At 36.5% G+C, this 18674-nt stretch overlaps 1 protein-coding gene across 3 annotated transcripts in view; it reads right to left on the minus strand.

Annotated features, from left to right (window-relative positions):
• The window catches only part of COL12A1 (collagen type XII alpha 1 chain), a 142262-nt gene that overhangs the window by 79703 nt on the left and 43885 nt on the right, over positions 1-18674 (minus strand). For 2 of the 3 annotated variants that reach the window (XM_027852867.1, XM_027852865.1), the window contains exons 14-17: positions 10806-11078; positions 5332-5598; positions 2388-2580; positions 710-831 (exon numbers count right to left, since the gene is read on the minus strand). The exons of the other annotated variant lie outside the window; for it this stretch is intronic. In XM_027852867.1, the coding sequence (XP_027708668.1) occupies positions 710-831; positions 2388-2580; positions 5332-5598; positions 10806-11078 (855 nt within the window). The remainder of the gene's footprint in view (positions 1-709; positions 832-2387; positions 2581-5331; positions 5599-10805; positions 11079-18674) is intronic. 3 annotated transcript variants of the gene reach the window in all.

The raw sequence follows: 18674 nt of genomic DNA on the forward strand, positions 1-18674 counted from the left end.
TGCATTTAATCTTTTTCCTGTCTCAATTACTAAATAAATTCTAGCAGCTATTACTATCTTGTAAAACTAAATCTCATGTATTGACATTTTCAATACATCTTCTTTAACAAAAGCATATTTCAGACACTAGAGGAGGAAAATGGTACATTTGCTTTAACTGCATTAATTTAATATGAAAAATATCATGACTAAATAATGATGTATTAGTAGTGGAGTATTACATGATAAAAATAATAATAATAAGCAAAATCATATTTGACGATTGTCTCAGTGACAAAAGGGATTCTAGGTTTTAGTAGTGTGAATGCCAGTAAGACATCTGATAATAACAAGAGTAACAACTGACATTTATATAGTGCACTGGAGTTTGCAAAGCACTCTACCTATATGATAATAGGTAATATTTATATAGCATTTAAAGGCTTTCAAAGCACAGAATGTCATATTATTTTTTAACATGATTACTCATCTGGACTGGTACACATATATGGTTATAAATTTATATGGTATACAAATAAACCTGTAGTTTTTTAAACTTTTAGTTGAAAATGCCAATATTTAGTTTAAAACATCTGTAGCTCTTTCAAATTTTTATTTGAAAATGTCAACATTTATTTTTAAACATTATTTTAGAAGTTTTTCCATAAAACAATCAAACTCCCTAAATTTAAAGCATCTGAATTAATTTAAATTCTCACAAGCTGCTTACCTGTAGATAAAATTGGCATGACAGTTGTATCTGAAAGAGTTGTCATTTCTTGTCCAATCAGTGGTGAACTTTCTCCTCCATCAAACATTCCAAAAACATTTACTTTATAGGTTGTGCCTGCCCTGCAATATTAAAAAATGAATATATATTTTGGTTAGCTAAAAAAGAGTTATTTTAACTATCCAAATAAAGAATTTTATTCTTTCTTTTCCACATTATTAAAATAGAAATTGTCCCCTTTGAGTTTGGGAGCATGTGAAAATACTGAGTTTAGGATGAGAACTCACTATTGCACTCAAGCATGTGCCTTAGATACAACGGGAAATTGCCAGATACCATCTAACGTCACTGCCCTAAGCAGTGACCTGAAAATTCAGGTGTAGGCAGGGGCACAAGGCAGCCAGAAAGCATGCCCCAAAGAATACCAGAGGTAGCCACCCACTCACAAATTCCTCCCCTGCCTCCCTTTTGGGGGAGTTACATGGTGTGGACAGTTCACAAGCAATCAAGCTGCACAGAATCTCTGGAGAGCATTTACCTTTGGACTTTGAACTGAGCATACCAGAGGAAGAATATGGCTCACAACTTGATAACTATTATTAAATAATATGCTTTAAGACAAGTATGACTTTCTTGCTCTGTATGGATCTTTAAAATTAGAGAGAATTATTTGTTAAAATTTCCAAATTATTTTACAAATGAAGAAACTTCTAAATAAGAGTTCTTGATTAAATAAATGAGTCCTGAATGCTAAGATTAAGTACGTTGTTTGTTTTATAGACCATATCTATGAATTCATTCATGAAGAGAATTCCAAGTGAGGAACCTCTGTCTCTATCAACGCTGATCTGTGATAATTCTGTAACTTACAGCCTCACAGAGTTCTCTGGGCACTAAGAGATCAAGTAATTTGTCCATGGTCAGTGTCACAAGCAAAGCTTGAACCCAGGTCTTCCCCTCTCAAAGACCAATTCCTCTCCCCTACATCAGGAGAGGCAGCATGGGCTAATAGCAGATCAGTATATAGTCATCAAGAGCACAGTAGCTTATTATCCTTATTATAATGAATGGTCACCCTCCATTCATTCTTAAACTTCCTTCTTTTCCATTGCAGAGCCTGGAGCAAGACTTTTCATCAACCCACCCTTCCCCTCTTCTGCCCCACTGGCACAAAACACAAAGTCTTGCCTTCTACTATGTCTCAAATTGGAAGAAGACTCACACTTGGGATTTCAGAATGAGTCATCTGGGCATTTTCAAAGGGAATAGTAATCTCCACATTTGGGGAGGATTTTCTACCACATAATGGCAACACTGAGTGGCGACTACTCTTGGCAAAATGCTGCAAACTAGAAGCTTTTTTTTATATATTAAAGCATGGCATTGCTGCTGAAAGAAGCAACTCCTACTAAGTTGTAAAAATGTGACAAAGAATTACAGAAAGCCTCTGGTGCTTGATAATTTCCAAAACCATTATTTGAGATGTTCACAGCAACCAAAACTGAAGCTACACCATCCCTCAGAAAAGTAGTTTTCACCTCCACTATCTAGTAGCTTTTACAAACCCCTTCCCTGGAGAGTAAGGTGAAAACTGAACATGTTTTCCAACTTATTCCTCACTGATTTCAATAAATTGTTTGAAATAGTAACCATAAAAAAGAATAAAATTATCTCATACCTAAGTTCCTCCAAAACAACAGTATTGTCATAGGGACCAACAACTAATTCCCCAAGCCTCTGATCATCTCCTGTAGGATGGAAAGTGACCTTGTAGCCTTTTACTTCCCCAGGGGCTGGTTCCCAAGTGACTCGGAAGCTTGACATGGTTGAGTCAGATGTTTTGAGGTTCCTGGGTGATTTGAATTTGGATACTGCAAAGAGAAAAATAAGAACAATAATTATATGAAATACAAAGTCTTTTAATGGATATTAAACCTTTATCAACAGTTCCAGTACTGAACTTAACTGAATTCAGTAAATTATGTATTATATACTTGCTATGACAGGCAAACTATATTAAGCAGTAAATTCTCTCTACCAGGGCAGGTCAGCTTCTCATTTATAACATGGAGTCTCAGAGAGTTGCCTGGAGCACACAGACATTAAGTGACTTGCCCAGAGTCACACAACCAGTAGGCAGGAGTTGAATGCAGGTATGGTATCAGAAATCAGTTCTTTATCCACTATGTCATACTAATTCACAGCATGGGGACAGAAGGATGAAAAATCAATCAACAAGCATTTATTAAGCACCTGCTACGGACCAGATACTATGCTCAGTGCTAGAGATACAAGAACACAAATGAAACAGTCTTTGCCTTTAAGTAACTCAATCTCCCTCTCCTCAATTCCATTCCATTCAATTTAATAAGCATGTACTAAATACCTACTGTGTTCTAGGCACTGTGCTGAGCATTAGGGATACAAAGACAAAATATGAAATAGACCCTGCTTTCAAAGAGCTTACAGCCTAGCTATAAATTGCTGGACAAGACAGACAAACAACTGTAAGTTAGAATAGAATAGAACTATTAGTCAGAAGTGAGAATAGAATAAATATATAAAAGTACCCACAAAAGGGATAAGAGATTCTGGAGAGGATAAATCATTTCCAGATGAGGGACCAGGGAAAGGCTTCACAGAATAGGAGTCATTTACACTGGCCTTTGCAGAAATAAAAAAATTAGAACAGGGTAGAAATACGGAAAGAGCCCATTTTAGGCACTAATTACGGCCTGAAAACTGTGCAGGGATTGAAGAAGATGGACTGAGACCAGGAAATGGCTCTTAGTTCAACTTGGCTGTAACAGAGTACATAGAGAAGAAATGAGGCTTGAAAGATAAGTGGAAGGCAGATTATGGAAGGTCTTAAATGTTAGACCAAGAAATTTATACTGTGTTTCATCCTATAGAAAATGGAGAACCACTTAAAGATTTTTTTTTAAAGATCTTAGATTTAGAGCCGGAAAAGACCTTAGAAGCCATCTAATCCAGTCCCCCTCATGAGGAAATGAGGCCAAGAAAGGTTATGATTTGCCTATGGTCACACAGCTAATAAATCTAAGGCAGGAATCAAACCCAGACCTTCCTAACTCTAAATCCAGCAATCAATCCACTATGCCATGCTGCCTCTAAAGTGATATGATCAGACCTGTGCATTAGAAAGATTGCTTTGTCAGAAGTGTAAAGGATAAACTAAAGAGAGGAAGACACCAGAGGCGTGATAGTCTATTATTTTTCATTTTAATGAATGTACCACTCCATTTAGACTTAAAGTCCTCACCAGTCAGGGAGACTAGTTAGGAAACTATCACAATAGCCCAGATCAGAAGAAATGAGGCTTTGAATTAGTGTGTTGTGTGAGGAGAAAGAAAAGTATAGATGTAAGGCATATTTCAGACATAAAACCAACTGTATTTGACAAGTGACTGGAGATTAAACAAGGTAAAGAAGAGAGGAGAATCAAAAGGAGACTCCAAGATTTCAAGCACGGGTTACTAGGAAGGTAAGAGTGCCAACAAAAGGATTAACAGAAGTTAGGAGCAGGGGCAGATTTTGAAGGGAAGATGACGACCTCAGCTCCGGTCATGTTGAATTCAAGATGTCAGTAAGACATCTAGGAATAGATATCTAATAAGTAGTTGGGAATTTGGGGCTGGAGTTCAAAAAAGCAGCTAAAGTTGGAGACAGACATTTGAATGCGAGCTGCATAGAAGCAATAACTGAAGCCAGGGAATGACGTAGGATCACTATGGGAGAGAGTGTAGAGAGAGAAGGAAAAAAAGAATGCCTACTCTTAGGAGACAAGAGGAGGAAAAAATAACCACCTAAGAAAGCTAAAGGAGAGTCAAAGAGTTAGAATAAGAGACAAAAGAATCAGAGTCAACATTTCTTACAAATGTTCATACACAGAGTTAAATTCCATTCTCTTCCCTCATCAGTTTCAATAAACTATAAGCTCGATATGAGTCAATGGTGGAACCTAACAGCCAAAACAGATAATGAAATCTTGGGTTACCTCATGAGAGGCAGAGTGCCCAGGACTACTAAGGTAATAGTAATAATAGTAATTATAGTAATAATAATAATTAAATCTTGTCCTGGTCAGACTGGGTATGATCATTTGGGAAAGATATAGTAAGATGAATAGCATGCAGAGCAGAGCAACTAGCATGACCAACGACTTTGGATTATTCTACAGAGGGTTGTTTGAAGCAACTGTCAGTAGTTAGTGTAGAGGAAGGAAAACTTTTTGGAAGGGAAACAGGGTGGATGGGGAGGGTACACTAGTAGCCTTCAAGTATTTGAAAGGCTGTCATATAGAGGAAACAGACTTGTTCTTTGCTTCAGAAGTCAGAACCCAAAATCCAAAGGGAATTGCAAAAAACACAGACTTAAGAGTTGATATAAGGAAAAACTCAACTGGTTAGCCAAAAATGGAATGGGCCCTGGCATACATCTAGGTTCTCAAGCAAGGGCTGAATGACCACCTACTGTATACACTGTAGATGAGATTTTTATTCAGGTATGAGTTAAATTAGTAAGTCTCTTAGGTCCTTTCCAGCTCTGGGGTTCTAGGATTCCAAGAGCTAAAAAGAAAGCACCTTTAAAATTATACATACGTGTGGTTCCTGATCCTTGCCTGTGCTTTCCTTCTCCTGTCTTGTAAATTGGAAGCACTGTGATATCATATGTAGTTTGAGGCTGAAGTCGTTTTAACACAGTTGATGTGACTGTGGGTGGCACTTTGGCCACCATCTGTCTTCCTCCTCCATGAGGCCGGTATACAACACGATAGTTCACAACTTTCCCTGGTGCTGGTTGCCATGTGACTCTCATTGTTGTTTCAGTCTCATCATCAACTCTCAGAGTCCTGGCATTCTGAGATACTGTTGGATGCAAAGCCAGATTAAAATACATGTCAATAAAAAATAAAACATGTTATATAGTAACAAAACACCACTTAAGCAAAGAGTAATGATCTGTGCTTTGATATTCAAGTACTCTAGGAAAGGCAGAATAGCCTAGTGAATAGAGTTGTAGACCAAGATTAAGAAGATTTGAATTCAAATCCTACATCTTGACATTTGCTAAGTGTTTTGACTATTAGCAAGTCGCAACTTCTCTGGACCTTAATTTTCTCACCTATAAATGGAGATAATAATAATAATACCTTTAATACCCATCCCACAAGTTTCTTGTGAGGCTCCAATGAGACTATCTTTATAAAAATGTTTTCCAAATCTTAAAGCTCTATATGAATGTCAAGGATCATGGTGTTTCATAGTTCAGCATTGTAATCTATTGTAAACTGAGAATAATAAAAGATCCTAAGAGACCTTTCTTGCCTATCCCCTAAAAACTAGAAGTCTGGATCTTAGGGATTTCCTAGTTGAGTGTTAGAGAATTTAGAAAAGAAAACATCCTTTTCCTGGGACAAGTTTTTAGAAATTTTATCCCACTCCCATCTGTAAAGAATTTCTCTTAAAAGCCAAATGCCTTGAGGAGTTTTACAGCTGTTAGTTCTGCAAGGGAGTTTTGACAGGGGCCATTGCAAGGAGTACAAGAGTGACCCAGAAATGACTTTAACCAAAATGCAGGTTGTTAATGAAATTTCTTGTATTCTCTCCCAAGAAAATGTAAAGAAGTGGGATATAAAGAGATAAGCCATTATATAATGTCTCAATAGTTTGAAAATCAGTTTTGTAATTCCTGGTAGGAATCCTTCATGTGGAAAGTGTTTACTCAAGGTATAATAAACATCATTGACAAAAATAATCTTTCTCTGATATTTAGGTGATTTTTATTTAATGAAAGGGTAATTAAACTTCTAAGAGAAACTATATAACCTGTTCTTTACTATGTCAATATGGTGTACATATTCAACCAATACTGCTTGCATTTCTATTTCATTTGTTCAGGGATTAGATACTTCAAAAGGTTAGAATCATTTTATATAGGAATAAACTGTAAGCTCTTAGGGGAAATGATTAAGAATTTACCCTCACTATTTGGAAGGAAAGGGAAGAGAAGGGGTCTCTTAACCTTTTTTATGTCATGGGTAACTTTCCAAAATAATGTTTTAAAAGCATAAAATGAAATACATAGAATAACAAAATATGCTAATTATGTGATATACTATTATCAAAATGTTTTTTTAACAAGTTCACACACCTTAGGTTAAGAACCTTTGCATTAAGGGATTATGGAGGGCCAAAAAACTGAATGATTTGCCACAAAACATTAACCTTTCAAAGAGCAAATACAAAATCTTAAACATGGGTGTTCAGTAAAGCTGTTTTCTTATTATGTCTATGATAGATATAAAGATGAGAAGTAAATAAATTAAAATACATATAAAGAATCTAAGATCATCATCTAAAATGTATTCAGAATAACCTAACTCACAGTTTTCCATTATTATGAGTTATTGGATAAAGATGAACCAGTTTGAATGAAAAGAAACTAACCAAAATTTTTCCCATTTAAAAAAAAAACCATAAAATCGTGCTTGGGTCTTGAAAAAAGGTGATATCAACATTCAGTGAGACCACCACTGGCTCAAGATTCTGATTATTATCAACTATCACAAATGTGGGTTAAGATGTGGTATGTCTGGGCCTGTCTTAAAAAAGGCTTAAATCATAGGATCATATAAGAGTTCTTAACTTTTTTGGGTCATAGAGCACTTTGACAATCTAGTGAAATCTATAGACCTCTCCTAGAAGAATGTTGAGGTTTTTTTGTTATTATTGTTTTTTAATTCATAATGGCAGGAAATGCCTGATTTCAGATAAAGGTTAATGAAAATAAAGATGTATTTTTTTCTCATGCAAGTTCAAAGATCTCCTGAAATATATAAATGATCCCTTGGAGATCTGTGGTCCCAGAGTTGAAAACTCCAAATTTAGACCTTGAAAAGACTTTGAAGGCCATCATTAAAATACCTTCATTTTACAAATAAGACAATAATCCCAGAACAGTTAAATGAGTCACCAAAGTTCACACAAGTAGAAAGCAATAGGGATTTGAACCCAGGTCTCCCAACTCCAAATTTAGCACATTGTTTACCATTCTATAACGACTCACTCTCATACATAAATATGTGCTGAAATACCAAGAGCTCTGGCCATTACATTCGTAGCACTAGTTTTTAGTTCAATACTAAAAAAAAAAAAACTCTTCAAAATGAGTATCAAATCTCTTCCTCTTACACAAGATGCCCAGTCTAATTTCACTTATCTTCAAAGTTCAGAAGAACGTAATATGATCATACCAAAAAATCCTTGGGTACTGTTATGAATAGCAACCAGTGCTCCAAAAATCTGTTACCACTCCCCTGACACAAGTGCTAAGATTCCCAGGCTGTGCAAATACTTAAAAATCTAACATTGTTTAAACCAGACTTTTGAATTTCATGCTTCATACTGTGATATCTTGCAGGCTTCTTAGTTATGCCCTTTCTTTATAATAAACTACAGAAAATAACAGAAGGAAACATCAACAAATTTCGGTGCATCTCATGCTAATTATTAACTAACCCTCAGGCTTTTGGAAAAAGCAACTAGATTGGCTCACCACCACAAAAAAAGTTACATGGCACATCATCTCCGTGATATCATGGTCCTCTTTGAGAACGAAGGACAAACAACAACCACAACAACATGGACAAGTTATGTTATGAATTGCTGTAGTACACTCTTTTCTCCTCTCCCTCTCACCCCATGTTACTGACTTTTCTCCTCCATGGGATGCCTCCGGTAGCAATACCACTAAACTAGCTATCTCAAACTAGGAAAACATACCTATGTATACATACATATGCATCCACACATATATGTATGGATGCATATATGCATCCACACATATATGTATGTATGCGTATATGCATCCACATACACACACATATGCATACACAGACATAGACACATACACATACACATACACATACACATACACATACATTAGCTCTCCATCTACTGGTATCTTGGTCACAGTTTCAATTCAAATTTCTAAAAGAATCCCACTATATTCCTGGACCTTACAATGTTTCCAGAGCTGTTTAGCTAAAAGCTATATTGAAATCACTCAACAAAATGTTCCCTACTGGAAGCAGAAAAGGCAGCATGAAACTTTTCATACCTTTGAAGCAAAGTGCTTATAAGTCCCATCTGTGCTACAAATATAAATGGCCTAGACACTCTGCCCCTTAACTATCACAACTTTTCAACAGTATTTTCCAAATTGTTTTATCTTCCACAGCAAAAATTCAAAAAGTAAAAAACTCAGAGGTAGTTAGTGGAATAAATTAACCTCTTTCCCCCTCCAACTTGTTCTCTAACTTCAACCTTTGAAGTAGTTGACCCCCAACCAACAATGGAGTTCAATACTACCCAGGTGTCTCCCAGTCCAGAGGAGGCCTTTTAAATTCACTAACAACAAAATCAGTCAGCAAGTGTTTATTGAGAAAGTACTATGACTCAGCTTCAGAGAGGTAGAAGGCAATTTAAGATTTCTGCCATCCCACATATTTTTGGTACTAACACATTCCTTTTCAAGATTTCCCTTCATAAAAACTGATTAGAAGATTCACAGCTTCAAGGAGATATCATAATAGAGCATGATTTTTGGCAAATGCAATGTCTGTCAATTTTTAAACACCTACAATTTTAAAATTTTCCTAACACAGGAATGATGGATATGTTTTTAATAATCAAAGAAAACAATTGTAAATTTCACTCACATGTTATCTTAATTTGCTACACATTACTTATTTTTACATCAACTGAACTGCCAAAATCCAATCAAAATACACATCCTTAAACAACAACCAATACATTCCAGATATAATATTAAATTTACCATGGAAACCAACTATGTAAATATACTTTTCTACAAAATTTAATTTTCTGCTAAATTACATAGAACTATAGAGAATCTAGTTATTTTTGACACAGGCCAAGACCAGATTTCTTTGTCTGAGAATGTTAATTTACACTAACTCAATTCTTAGTTCAGCCCTTGAGATTTTTCTCTGGAAGTAAACAAATTAGAAGGGGAAAAAAATCAGTGATGTCAGTCATTGCACACCTCCATTCTCCACTAGACCTGGAAGAATGGCCACTGACCTGACCTATTCAGCCTTTTCTTTTTCATAAAACATCACAAAGATGCATGGCCTCTTACTAACAGTGCCTCCATTCCCCTTCCCTAAAGTCTTATAGAGGGCAAACAAAGAAATCCCAGGCTAGAAACAATGAGAGTAGCTTGAGGCACATGACCAATCAAATATTATTTGGAGTCTACCTAATTAATTGTCCTTGATAATTTTTTAATAATCAATCAACATATTGTTATTCCACTCAGTACTCCATAACTCAGCTCTAGAAAGAATACCATGTCTCAGAAAAAAAATGGGCAACAATAAGTCATGTGATTGGGTTGAGAAAGCAGCTTTCTGATGTTGAGAGGTTGGACCTCCTTACTTCAAAACATTTCTCCCTCCCTCTCCAACACTTCCACTGGCCCTACAATGTGGCATTGAGCTTGTAATAAAGAATGTATAATGTTTACTTCCAACATTTAAAGAGTCTTGAAAAGTAAACTACTTCAACAAGAAGATAACTACATATGACCTAACTAGACTAGAAGTAAGTAGGGGGAAGAGATTTTCTGAGTTTACTTTCCTTTCCTGGCAAGTAATGGAGCAGTGCTCTTTGGCTCTTTGGTCCTTCCTCACATTCATCCTTCTCTCGATACTTAGAGGTACTAAACTTACCTGAAATAAACAGCATGGCTTAGCTGATGGAGGACTAGACTTGGAGTCAGTTGGACCTGATTTTAAAATCCTGCCTTAGCTATGTACTAATTTCCTCTTACACAAAATGGGAGGGAAGGTTGGATCCAGCGGGCCTCTCAAGTACCTTATCTATTAACTTATGATCCTTTCTATGCTTCCTGAGTCTTAGGTTTTAATATGAAGCAATATGTAGACTGGAGAACCAGTTATACATATTCACACTTTTGAATATCTATTAATGCACTTTGATCAGAATCCAAAGGATAATAAATGCTAACAATGTAAAATGTCACCTACATTCAGTTGTAGCTTCTCCATTCAAAGGATTCCCTTCCCCACTGGTATAGGTGGCAAATATCGAAATCTTATATTTGGTCTCTGGTTGCAGATTTTCTATCACAGTGTGAATTGCATCTCCGGGAAGATTCTTCTCTCCAGCCTCAACATCATCATAAAGGGATCTCCATGCAACTCTGTAACCACGAACCATCCCTGGAGCAGATGTCCAATATGCTCCAATGGAAGTGTCGGTGATGTCTTTAGTAATCAAGTCCCGAGCAGAACCTCGTTCTACAGAAGAGAAATTTTTTAAAAAGGAATCAGTGCAATAATATGCATTATACATATAAAATCTAACCCTTTTTCTCAATTTCATATTCAGTTTATAGAGGGTAAACTGTTGAGCTTGATCTCAGAAAGATCAAGTTCAAATTCCTTCTCTGACATTTACTAACTGGGTGACTCCTGGGTAACTCTCTATATGCTTCAGGCAATTCCCTAAAACTAATCTATGAAGTCATAGACAGGTTGCATCCGAACTATGTAAATATACTTATCTTCACTTATACTTATACATATTTATCCTTATTATTCAAAGAGTTCCTTCCAGTTCCTCAAAATCTAACTAAAACTGAAGTCATCTTCTACCAACAATGAGCCCCTCCTGCTATCTTCTCTATTTCTACCAAAAGCAACTTTATTCTCATTATGCCAGGTTTAAAACTTCAAAATCATCTTTTGATTCTTTCCTCTTTCTTGTTCTTCATATCAAATCAGTCACCTGCTCCTGTAACTTCTTCCTTAATGTTTCTCATGTCCATCCCTTCTTACTCATCCCCACTGCCATCGTTACAATCAAGTTCTTCTTACATTACCTAACTTAATGCAAAAGACTCTTTTCCTCCCTCACCTTCCTTTCCATCGTGCAAATTATATAATTAATCTTCTTTACATGCCTAATCAGCTGATGAGCCTAACTAAAAACTTGGCCTCTTTGCTGTTTGTCATACAAGACATGTCATCTCCCAATTCCATGCATTTTCACTAGCTGTCTCTCATTCCTGGAATTCTCTCCTTCCTCATCTCTGAATTCTAGATTGTCTGGCTTTCTTAGGTTTTATCTAAAATCCTACCTTCTGCAAGAAAGCCTTTCCCAATCCCCCTTAGTGCTAGTTTCTTCCTCTGAGATTATTCCCAATTTATCTAGCCTATATCTTGCTTGTAGATAGTTGTTTGCATGTTGTCTCCCCCCATTACACTGTGAGCAGTTACTGGTTTTTTGCCTTTCTTTGCACTCTCTGCTCTTAGCACAAAGCCCAATCCATAGGAGGCACTTAGTAAACATTTGTTGACTTGACCTGACTTCAAATAAAGGATAGTCTTGGTCAGTCACACAGGGCCTTCCACAATCTGTCCCCAATCTATCCTTTCAATTTTATCTCCCATATAGCTCACATGTGCTCTGTTTTCTCATCTGTAAAATGAAGGAATTGGACTAGGTGAACTTTGACTTCCCTTCTATCTCTAAATCTATGAAACTTATTGCCTCCTATGACCTCAGATTTGTCACTTATCCTCTCTAGGCCTCATTAAATAAAATAAGGGAGTTGGACTAGATGGCCTCTAAGGTCTCTTCCAAACCCAGGTTGATGATCCTTTGTACATATTTCTATCCCCATTGCCTAGCACAGTATAAGGTATTTAATAAGGTATTTCATAAATTCTCATTGAATTGCCCTGAATGGAATTGTGCATCTCCAATTTCTTTTCTATTAGCTCAAATGTGATTAAGATATCTCTCTTCTAGTCCCTCTATAAAATACAGTCCTAACATATCTTCAGGATTTTCCCAAGGACCTCATCCCCATTCATGCCTCAGTTACCTTGGGGCATGGACCATGGTCCTCAAAGGTTCTTTTCTATAATCCTAGTTTTTTTTTTTTATACTGTAGATTTTTAAAGCTGGAAACAACAATCTAGATCACCTAGCCCACCCCTCTTCTTTTAATAAGAGACTGGGGAAGTTCACAGTGAACTTGCGGACCATCTCATAGCTATCCACTGGCAGAAAGTTCTGGGACTGGACCCCCAGAGTCTCCCCATTCATACAAAGCCCAGGACTTTTTCCACTGCTCTGTGCTTTCTACCAGTCTAATTTAAACAAATCCCCAGCTCTAATGTGCGGTTCACTAAAACCCTAAAACATGACCTCATTCCAATGGCAAAACTAGTTCCAAATATCTATTCCTTGTTGTTGGCTTTTATGGAGTTATAAATGTGAAAGGGTAACCTTTCAGTGAAACTTAAAAAACACCCATTCTTCTAGAACACTGAAAAAGTATTAGTTATTAAAGGGGGATATACTTTGCCGGGGTGAGGGGGGGAGAACAACTGAAAATTTCTGTTCCCAAATTGAAGCCTTTTCATTCAATAAAAAACATGAATATAATCCAAATGGAAAATAAGAAAACCTAAACTTAATAGGAGACACAGCTTTCTCCCAATAAAACAGCTACTCTTTCCATATTTTAATGTAATATAAATATACAAGTCACTTTATATTGGCTACTTCAAATAGGATTTCTGCCATAATATGACATCAATATAAAACTATCTGCTTTCCCAGCATAATTTTTAGCAAGCAATTTCTGTGTGTTCAAGCAAGTGATACAAAAAGCCACTGTAAGAATTCTGAAGATCATTATTGTTTCAATTATCATTGCCATAAAGATGGGAGAAAAAATAATGTATGCCTTGCAGTTATGTACAATAAAGCTCTAGAACCTGAATGGAAAAGGTGACCTTAAAGGAAGGAAAAGTCACATTGAACAAAAAAAAAAGATATGCAGTTCAATGAAAAGGGAAAAAAAGGTTGGGCTTTTTTCTGAAACCTCAAGTCCAAGTGGAAACTTCTAACTCCATTGTAAATAACTTAAGTAGCTAACAGAACATCCTATCTGGGGTGGGGGGGGCAGAGGAAGGGGAAAATTAGACATGCATTTCACTTCAATCAGAAAAACATTTCCAAAATCATAGTAATTGATTTTCTTTCAAAGCTTGTGACTATTTCCTATAAGGTGCAGAGGGGTAGCCATTTGTGTTTTAAACTCTAAAAATGACCACAAGTCATGTATTTTCCAAGTACAGCTTTATAAAGCCTTTGCACTGAATGTTATTCAGGCAATAGGACTCTGGATTTACACGTGCAGTATGTGGATACAGAGTCATAGAATCACAGTATCTCAGAATCAGCAGGGTATTCTATGACCATGTAGTGAAACTTGTTATCTTTACAAGGAATCTCTTCAACAACATATACCTCAAGTGGTGATCCAGCTTCTACCCAAAGACTATGAAGGTGAATTCACTGCCTCCTGAAGCAGACCACCTGACACCCCTTAGTTAGCTTCACTCCCACTTCCGCAATCATCCCTCTCTTTGACATCTTTCAACTTCTGCTTCTCCCACCTCCCATTCCCATCCAGCTGCTAAATTGCCATTTATTTCTGGAAAGATTCCAAACCACCCATAAAGTCAAGAATTCCCATTTGTGTTGAATGTAGAAGCTAGACAAATTTCATCCCCAGGCACCAAAGCAACCAGTAGATGAAATTGCTAAACTACTGTCTGAGATCTTTCAGGAATGAAAGAGATGTGAGGGTTTTTTGGATTGATTAGTGCCAGACAAAGTTGTTCCAAGTCAATTGAACTCAATTCAATTTAATTCAATTCAACAAACACTGTGCTAAATGTTTAACATCCTTAGACAAAAATAAAATAGTCTTTGTCCTCAAGGAGGTTATATTCTACTGGGGGGAAATGTTACACACAGATAAGTGAATAATGTCCATGTATTGCACTTTTTCACACCTTTATAATTCTTACTTTAGAATTATTTATGCCATAGAAAAAACTCCCTCCATTTTTGCCTAATTAATGTCTTGTGGCCATAAAACTCAGTAAAGGATGGTTCCCAAAGATACCCTCTCCTTCTATCTCTCCTCCCTACTAAAAATCATTTCAGTAAAGCATTAGTGAAACACAAAAAACTGTGACTATGAAACTAAAGGTGGCTCCAATGTTGAAGTGGGTTTGGGTTTTTTTTCCCGCATTTAAAACTGGGATGGTTTGGGAGTGGGGAACAAAAGACATCAATACTTCCAACTCATACTTACTTTCTCCAAAGGATTTGCCTCTCAGCCCATTTTTATTCCTACTTGCTACAGTGCTATTTGTGACATTATACTCATTCCCATGACAACAGATTTCAGTGTCACAAACAGCCTAATGATTACATTTTGAGAACAAGTAGGTGGCCAGTGGAGAGATTGTAAAGAAAATACAAATTCAAACGTACTTCTGAACTCACTGAAAAATGGTCAAAGAAGTTTACTAGCCAAGTAAGGGAATTTTTCTCAGGGTTTTTCCATTTATTATTCTCAGTTCTCAATTTAAATGTGGCCTCTGAATCAAGAAGACTTGGGTTCAAATCCAAAATCTGCTACATTTTGGCTATGTGATCCTGGGCAAGTCATTAAACTACTCACTTCACTAGGCCACTTTCTAAGACTAAATTGCAGAGAATATGCCAGCGTGACTTGATAAAGGAAATTCTGCCCCAGGAATTCCCTATACTGATGAAATCAGAGGTCCAGTCCAAAAGAAATAAAATAAAATAAAACTAATGGAAGATCTTTGTAAAAATGAATGTATTTGTAATGGTCACTAGTCTTAAGAAGAAAAGGTTATAGAAAGTTCTTATTTAAATATAATCCCTCAAATCCCTCCTTCAACAAGAAATAGATTAAAAAATGAAAAGTTTTCTGCATTAAACTGTTCTAAACATCCAATCATGACTTACTGAAGCAATATTTATTGATTTGGATAAAAGAAAATATAAGTAACCCAGTTTAAGGATTTTTTTCTCCCAATCTTTCTCCATCATACAATCACTCTCTATAGCCCCCCCAAAAAAAAAGTGGACTCAAGGAAAACTTGGCTAAAGTTAACAGGAACCTCATCCAGGACTTGTGGTTGAAAAAGTAAACAAGCAGCAAAATTTAATGACTTCTAACTCTTAGGAGTGAGTCAGTTAATCAAAGACATTTATAAGTAGTGAGCACCTACTGTTTGCAAAGCAATTCTCACTTTCTGATTCTTTGCCATTTTTCCAGATACTATTTCAGTCTCTTTGATCCAGTAATTTCATGCTGGGTATATGACCCTACCAGTGTACTTATTACAAGAAAAATCCAACTCCTGTTAAACACTGAAATTTCCCATGGAGTTCAATGTTTCCTACTTTTATAACCAAAACTAAGTATTAAATGAAAAAAATAAACAAATGGAGAAATGGAAACTTAGGATATTTACAGTCCAATGACCTGGCTCTTACTACCCAGCTGTGTGAACTCAGGAAGTTATAACCTCCCTGGACAAATGTTGGAGGTTTCGCCTCTTCTCAGCCTTCATCATCCTGAGCCACATTTGCAACATTTGACACCATTAACTATCTCTTTCTGAATATTCTCTCCTCTCTGGGTTTCCATGTTCCTGCTTTCTCCTTCTACTCCTATCTTTCTGACTAATCAGTCTCCTTTCCTAGATCTTTATGTGACACTCGCTGTCTGTGGAGTGCACCCCAAGGCTCTCCTATTTTCTCTTCTCTTTCCTCTCTGTATTCTCTAACTTGGTAATTTCATCAGCTTTTGAGTGACCAGCAATTTTTATTCCTCAGAGTTTGTAGTACATGATCCATCACTACATAGCATCACCAGAATAATACCAGTTTTAGAAAAATGAATTTTTGTTTCAAGGAGAAGCTTAGTGTCATTAAAAGTATTACAGTTTTCCATATGTAATCCAGCCCACTTTCTTCTGCCGGTTTTATTCTAGGCCCAATCTACAGCCCTTGTCAAAGAAATATGGACTGATAGATATGCACTAGAGTCTATCTGGGCAGCTAGGTGGTACACTGGATAGAGTGCCAAGCCTGGAGTCAAGAAGACGAGTTCAAATCAGGCCTCAGATACTTACTAGCAGTGTAACCCTGGGCAAGTCACTTAATCTTGTTTGTCTCCATTTCCTTATATGGGAAATGGCAAGCTACTCCAACATCTTTGCCAAGAAAACCCCATATTGGGTCACGCAGAGTTGGAAATGACTGAAAAAACTCAACAGCAGGGTCTCTCCATCCAACTGCATATGGGTAATAGGTATTCTTCACCCACTCAGTTTTTCTTGTATGGATACATATATGAAACTCCTTTGAAAGATCACCGACCTTATTGAGAAGTATTACAGAATTTGGTGTCATTGACACAAATTTATCATCTGAAAACAGAAGAAGGATATAAGGGGATCTTGTTATTTATAGAGAATTCTCATTCCATTTGGACTGGGCTCTTTGTCCTCCACAGCAGTGGTAAATACCTTTAGTGAGCATGTTTCCCTGTTCTATGCCTTGCTTTGTATCAATAATCAGAGGGTAATAAAACAATCTCTGTTCTTTCATCTTTCAGATAATTTCATTACGGCATTAAAATATTTGAGAGAGAAACTTAGTTACAGGACAGCCTTTTAAAGCTACATTTTGTTCTAGTTCATCAAATACATTGATGTAGTCCATAAACCATAACCACAGTAAGATCTTGAAATCTCTGTACTTTTCAGTCAATTATGTGATTGAAAAAATTCAGTCTGCTATAGAATATCATTTAAGAAAGTCTACCTTTTCTTCTTCTCATACTTACTTCAAGGATTCCCTCAATATAGGGCAATGTGGTATTATGGAAAGAGAATTGAGTATTCTCAACCTCTTGCTCCGGACTTTTCCCCTTCCCAAAAAAAGGTGCCACATACCCAAATGTTTTCTAAACTTTCTTCTACCCTTTCCATAACTCCCAGGCCAGGCACTCACTGGTATAGAAACAGAACAGGATCTGATAGCAGCATTCAGACCCTGTTGACTGGTCACTTTTTAGTGTGAATTAGTAATATTCAATGTTCTGCCTCCACTAGATTTTTTCATATTAAGTTTTATATCTCTAATTGTGGAATGATTGGTTTTCTCCATAATTTAAAGAATATTGAGCAGAGGAGAAGTGATTTTGATGGTCTGGCCCAAGATCCCTGAAATACTACTTATCAGATCAGCCCTAAAGATTTAAAAAGTAATATGATGTAATGAAAGTAGTATGAAATCTGGAGTTGAGACCTAGATTGATATACTAATTCTGGTTCTTAATTCCTCTGTGACTTTGAGCAAGTCACTTAACCTCTCTGGGCCTCAGATACCTCATCTGTAATATATATCAGCTATACTAGACTCTAAGTCTTTTCCAGACCTAAATTTATGACTCTATTTTGTCATTCTCAAGTGATGAAAGATGAGAAGGCAGTCCATAATTTCATTTCATCTACTTTCCCATAAAGAAAATATGAATTAGTTCATATCTGGCTGTTAGAGACCTGGTTAAAAATACAGTGGAGAACTTGTGTCATTACTGGCTTCTTCCAGACCCTAAAGGCCACCCGTTCCTAGTAAAGGACTTGTGCCTACTGTGAGATTTCCTCTCTCCTCTCTCTTCCCTTTCCAAGTACAGATTGGGGCCCTAACTTTAATCTCTGTCTCTATTTCTCCAAGATTCCAAAATAACCTGGGCACAGCTGCAAATAAATAAGACTGATGTTTGGCAAAATTTTATGGTTTTTCATGAATATGACATTTTTAAGATGTTATGTAATCAAGGTATGATATTAGCCTGTTAATGTTCTGATATCTTGCATTATATGCCTGTGCTTCTTATGTTACTCTTACCTCTGAAAATGTAGCTTCTGATAATGTAGTCTGAAGTTTCTCTTAATCTGACCTTCAGAGGTGTGCCT

This window comes from Vombatus ursinus, unplaced genomic scaffold (genome assembly GCF_900497805.2).
Source record: "Vombatus ursinus unplaced genomic scaffold, bare-nosed wombat genome assembly UNPS02009835.1, whole genome shotgun sequence".
NCBI lineage: Eukaryota > Metazoa > Chordata > Mammalia > Diprotodontia > Vombatidae > Vombatus > Vombatus ursinus.